Source organism: Anomalospiza imberbis, chromosome 5, assembly GCF_031753505.1.
Source record: "Anomalospiza imberbis isolate Cuckoo-Finch-1a 21T00152 chromosome 5, ASM3175350v1, whole genome shotgun sequence".
NCBI classification, from domain to species: Eukaryota; Metazoa; Chordata; class Aves; order Passeriformes; family Viduidae; genus Anomalospiza; species Anomalospiza imberbis.
The window spans coordinates 26,405,371-26,411,370 of NC_089685.1; the positions used below are offsets into that span (position 1 = coordinate 26,405,371).

Below are 6,000 nucleotides of genomic sequence, written 5' to 3' on the forward strand. Positions count from 1 at the left end.
TTTTCCACAGCATTGGATCACACAAACATGCAGCCTGCTTATTCCAGGTAAACCTTGGTGCTGGCAGAGTACATGGCATTGGTCTTGGGGATAGCCTCTGCCACCCCGTTGAAGCAGAGATGATTCTGCAGGTAGAAATATAAGAGTCAACAACATGGAAGGAGAGCAAATAGAAAGGAGCATGACTGGTGTTTCAGCTACTCAGATGCAAGGACAGAGGAAAGCAGCCTTGCCAAATTAACCCCTCAGCAACCCAGTGCCTGATACTGCAGAGACACACATAGCCTGAGGAGGAGAACAGCACCCCAAAGTATTTCCTTTCCCCTTGAGGTCCCTAATTACAAGTCCATACTCATTTGTCCTGTTTGCCTTCCCATAAGCCTGTAACATTACTACTTGTGTCTGCACAGTGGTCCAAATACATAGCAAAGCAATTCTGCTGGCCATCAGAGTGCCTCATAGTCCTATTACCATTCTGCTGAAATGAGCACCAGTCCTAAGTTTTGCCCTAATTGCTTACTAGGAAGCTCTTTAGAACATTAGGATCTTGTCCAAAGATGAGTGACCCTTCCTTTTCATCCTGAATGGGCACAGTACTGATGATTCTTAGGGATGTTTGAAGCTTGTCCTAACATTCTTCTTCTGTAGGTCTTGTCAGAATTTAAGCATTTTACAAAGTCTGGATTGCTGCTTGGAAGAGGAACGCTGGCCCAAAATACTTCTGAGAACTGCTGGATCTCACTTTGAGCATCCATGAATTTCCAGACTGTTTTGTTGTCTAGACTGTTACTTGCTACTGGTAAAAGTAGTCTACACTCTTTTACCAGAAGCAAGTAGTTACCCGTACAGGCTTTACATATTTGCCATTGCTCTGAATGACAAAAGCAAAGGTCCTAAATCTTATATATGGTCACTTACTCCAACTGTCCAATGTTCTTAGAACTGGAGCCAAATACATAATTTATTTGAAAACCTTGACCCTGGGTGTTTATGGGAGTAGGAGTGCAGTTGCAGCCTCCTCACATACAGAGGAATGGAACATGAAACAGGCTTCTGAGAAAGTCTGATGTCTTCACCAGGTGTTGAGCTTTAAATAAAACTCGCTTTGCTTTTCCACAGCTATATACAGGGCTCAGATTTTAGCCTTTCTTCTAACAGTGTGCTACCAGAGAAAACCATCCTAGTACAAAACCCACTGATGTAAATGAAGATTTTTTTCTCTATTAATTTCAGTGCTCTGTGGATCCAGTCCTAGATGGATAACTAAAATTATCTCAACAGCATAAAGTTAGTGCAGCCAGCTCTGTACATCCCTGCCCCTCTCCTCCTCCTCCACTCCCATCCTTTGTTGCATGACTCCCACTCTCACCTCAAGCTGAGCAACTGAGCATCAACCAGTCTAACAAGAATGGGAGTGAGAAATTTGTCTTTATTTTGATTTCTCCATCCCTTTTTTAGCCTGAGGCTTGAGGCCAATAAGTTGGGATTGTCTCAGATGACTCAGAAACATAATTAGATATGTTGCAAAAAAAATTTTTAACTTGGAAAGTGTGGGCTAACCTTTCAGAGTTTTCAGTTGAAGTTGCTTCACTGGACTAGAACTGCTCAGCGGTTTTAGGTAGGCCTTTATTGTCCATGCCTTTTATTTGTCATCAGCACTGTTGCTGCTGCTTGGGCCCTCAGCTCTTGGTCCCTCACCATCCCTCACTGACCTGTGAGGCTGCTGGTACAGCCTATGGCCACCTGTGCCCTCCATATGGCCTTTGTCCCTGAGACACACGTGGTGTGTGGTGTTTGTATGTCTAAGGAACACCTGGGAGATGGAGAGAGGAAGGGTGGTGATGCTTTCATCTCCAGCCATTCTGCTGCCGCCCCAAATGGCAGCAGGAACAGCAGAGAAGGGGGCTGGCACCCAGCAGCGGCTCTTACCTTGATACCTGCTTTGTGCTACGCCCCCGACACTGGTTTTATGGTACACTCAGAAACGATGCCATGACGTAAGTGCACTTTTCACTGCACAGCAATGCACTAAAAGCTGTGAGGAAAAGCTTTGGAAACTGAATTTGGGATAAGAGAGCCTGCAGGAACAGCAGTGGCTGGGCTTTGGCGTTAGGGGGCAGGATACCCCCAGGTATGACCTGCGCCCATTGATGCATTCCACTTCTAGCTGGGAAAACTAAGAGTGTATTCTAAAGACTTCCAGATTTTTCCAGGGTCTTATGATAGTAAGATAACGTTCAAAACCAGTTTTATTTCCACTTATATGAATTACTGGTGGTACACTACTATCTAAGGTGTACCCAGGCACTACTGAAATGAGCTTTTTATCAGTTTCTTACCAGGTCTTGATTAAACAAGGACGCAACCATTTCTGTTTATCAAAGCTCAGAGTTTCCTGCACTGTATCTATGTATGTTTTCAGTCTGAGCACAGAAACACGCTCCCTCTTATATGCCAGTAAATTCTTCTTCTGCCCTTTCATTTGAGCAGGGGTCTGTGCAATCATTCACACCGTCTCCAGTGGAGTATCATTCCTCGGGGCTCATATCCAACTCCCCAGCGCTGTCAGGGAGTTACAGCAGCGGCATCTCTTCGCTCAGCCGATGTAGCACATCGGAAACATCAGGCTTTGAAAGCCAAGGCAGCGAACCAGCAGTGACTGTCCCAAGCTACAGCGTTTCAGAGGAGCCTGTGAGAAAAGAAAGCAAAACCCCGCCTCCTTACAGCGTGTACGAGCGGACTTTGAAACGGCCCGTTCCTCTACCTCACAGCCTCTCCATCCCGCCCGCCGCAGACCCCCCGGCGCTGCCACCCAAGCCTCAGCTGGTTCGGCCAAACAACCTGGAAAGCAGCAGCAGGAGGACTGAGCAGGTTCCCCGGCCCAGGCCTCTGCCCCGCAAAGTCTCTCAGCTATGAGAAGCCACTTTTATATTTAATTGGAACACATTCTTTACTGTTTAAGAAATAATATTTTTTAAAAATGGTAAAACTCGTTTAGTTAGGCACTTTAATATTTTGTCCACCTTTTCTTTTGAGTAATTTCGAAATGCTTATTAATATTATGTTGCACATTTGAAATGAAATTACTAATTTAGATTGCCAGATATTACAGGAAGCATGAATGAGAGGATTTTTTTTTAATTTCATGGTGGTGAATACTGATAAATGCTTTTATTTGTACTTTATTTTTATTTGAAAAATCTAAAACCCTACAACTCTCATCTGAGTTAGCCGAATGCTTCTTACAAAATGCAGAATATACTGACTGGATCTTTACTACTAGAGATAAATGCACGCTTTCTAACAAAGTAGTCTGTAGACTAGGATGTTTCTGCAAGTAGGCTGAAAGTTGTTTCTCTTACCTGATGAACAGGTTGGTCATTTCAAATGTATGTGGCAAAACTGAGATAAAATGCAAGTTATAGAGCAGAGGACTGTTGTAAGAATGTGATTTGGAATTTTTGAAACACACACTTGGCTTATGTTATTTTTAAGATGGAAAAAGACCTGTATTTCGTTCAGCTTACAGCACCATTCTGGTGAATCCTGAAAAGGTTTTGTGCCATCTGTGTATGTACCTGACACATCCTTTTTCTTTTTGAGGTGCAATTTACTTTTGTTCTTCCAGTTAATGGGGTTTTTTTTTTGTTGTTGTTGTTGTTTTAGTTTTGTTTTTTTTTTTTTTTAAAGCTAGGAGTTTTCTAGTGAATGCTCTCTGCTGTTCTTGAAAGTTCAGCCTAAAATACAATCTGTGTATGAAATAGGTACAACTCAATTATTCAACTTGTGTACAAGAGTTAGTACTGACTATTATCAAGGCAATTCACTAAATGAGCCAATTTTTAAAAGTACAAATGGCTGGTTTACAATCCATATAATTTCAAAAGCTAATTGCAAAGGTCATTAATAATTTTGTAAAAATCTAGCAAAAATTCTGAACATTTCCTTGGATGTGTATGTGCCATTGGAGCCAAGCTTTTTATTTGCTTTGCCATCATCTTTATTGTTGAGAATGGTGTTTGGCCTTAGGTTGTATTTTAGTGACTAGGATCTGAAGAGCTCTGGAAAGCTAATGCCAAGACATAGGAATGTGGAAGAAAAAGAAAAAAAAGCACCTTCTGTATGTATGTTTTGTATCCTCTTTCTTTTATTGACTGTTTAAATGTGCTTGGGAACAGATGTGTGAACTGCATTTTAAATCATATTGTTAAAAATATTCTCCCTCTTTTGTTGGGAAGCTCATGTTGATCTTAGCTGTGTTTGATTTGTTGATAGTTAAACTGGAAGAAAGTGACCACTTTTTTATATTCTCTCAATTAAACCTTCAGCAGTTACAAGCTGTTGACAGTAGTTATAGAAGTTTTCTATAATAAATGTTCAAGTATTTTTGTACATAATTGGTAAATTTTAATAAGGAGTGTACCATTATGTGAAAAAGAAGCAAACAGTTGTGTATGCAGTAAGATTGTTATAATTATGCCAAATACTTTATGTATGGAAAAAAGATTATTTGTAAATATGTGCTTTTAACAATAATTCTGCCATATTGACTTTACAATTTTGAATGTCAGAAAAAATAATATATGTTAAAATATTTATGTTTTAGTGAAAGTATTCATAACTTGAAAAGGAACATATGAATTTTAGCTTTGTATCTTGCTGATTTCAAAGTCTGGAATTCCTTGAACTAGCTCTTGCTTTCTACTATAACATTTTTATGTCTGTAACCACATCATAAAACCTGTAGAAGGCTACATATTTATGCTGATATAAAGAAGTAATGCCTGAAATTTAAATAAGGTGTCACAAGTAAGATAACAAAGCTGCTCTGATTTTTTTTCCACCCATGTAATTTAATAGATTTTGTTGACTAGTGCTTGAGCACAGTACATTATGAATCAGTGTTATTTGCTCTTGAAGCCTTTTTTTTTTTTATTTCTGGCAATAAGCAGAGTTGATGAATTTATCATTTGTGTGCATTACTGATCAGCTTTGCAGAAAAACATTTCACAAAGTCTCTGTTTACCTAGGCACTCATACTGGTTGCTGCATAATGTTAGTATGAAATAAAAGAACTTGCTTAATCTTTACAGTACAACTTGTTTTCTACAGAATGAGAGATACTAATTCAGTTAGCCACAGAATGAAAGTTCTGACTCCTTGTCTTTCTAAATTTTTTTTTTTTTTGGTTAAAAAAATCTCTTGACTGAGTTTTCTCCCTATCTGGACCTGTAATTGCTTTGTGAGACAAGGTGGGAAGAGTATTGACATGCTCTTCTGAACAAGTGAAGAACGTAAAATTTACTAGAGAGATCACTGTAAATTAACCTGCATGAGCATTCTGTTTTTACAACCAGGACATCAGAAATACTCTGAAAAATAGAAAATGATATCAAATTGACAGAGTACTCTTAAGCCAAGTTAACACATTTTCTGCTTAGCCACTTTTGATAAATTGATTCTGTAGATCAGTTTTTCAACCTGATTACCTATAAAAAATGTAGTATGAAATTTTGTTATGTATGTTGCAACACCCACTGCTTGAAAACCTAATGTAAATAAAGGTCTTGTTTGAATTTTATGTAGTAGTCATAAATATAATTTTACCACTTTCTGGATGATGGTGAGTAATTCAGAAGCTCATAGAGGAAGACCAATGGAAACAAGTTGCTCTTCTCAATAGCTTGAACATTAGCCAATGTGTGCATAATAGGTGACATAATCTTGTATTCAAATACCATGTTTGAGATGCTGCAGTCTCTGGGATGCCAGAAAAACATCCTCAAACTTGGCTGGCTGGCTTCAAAATGACACAGTTCAGACTGGTTCTCATGATGGCATAATAGCTCTGTAGTGTGAGTGAACTCAGTTATGATGTCCTAAGTCAGATCCTGTGTCAGGCCAATTCCTGTGCCCTGAAAGAAGCACAAAAGCTGAAGTTAGCCCTCTTAGTAAAGATTTCAAGGCAGGGCAGTTATGGCCCTGATCAGACAGAATATA

General features: G+C 39.4%; 1 protein-coding gene across 3 annotated transcripts in view; it reads left to right on the forward strand.

The window, feature by feature from the left end:
• DOCK4 (dedicator of cytokinesis 4) overlaps nucleotides 1-5,581 on the forward strand; it is a 221,471-nt gene extending 215,890 nt beyond the window's left edge. For all 3 annotated transcript variants that reach the window (XM_068189962.1, XM_068189961.1, XM_068189963.1), the window contains one exon: nucleotides 2,491-5,581. In XM_068189962.1, the coding sequence (XP_068046063.1) occupies nucleotides 2,491-2,916 (426 nt within the window). In that variant the 3' untranslated portion in view covers nucleotides 2,917-5,581. The remainder of the gene's footprint in view (nucleotides 1-2,490) is intronic.
• The last annotated feature ends 419 nt before the right edge of the window (nucleotides 5,582-6,000 follow it).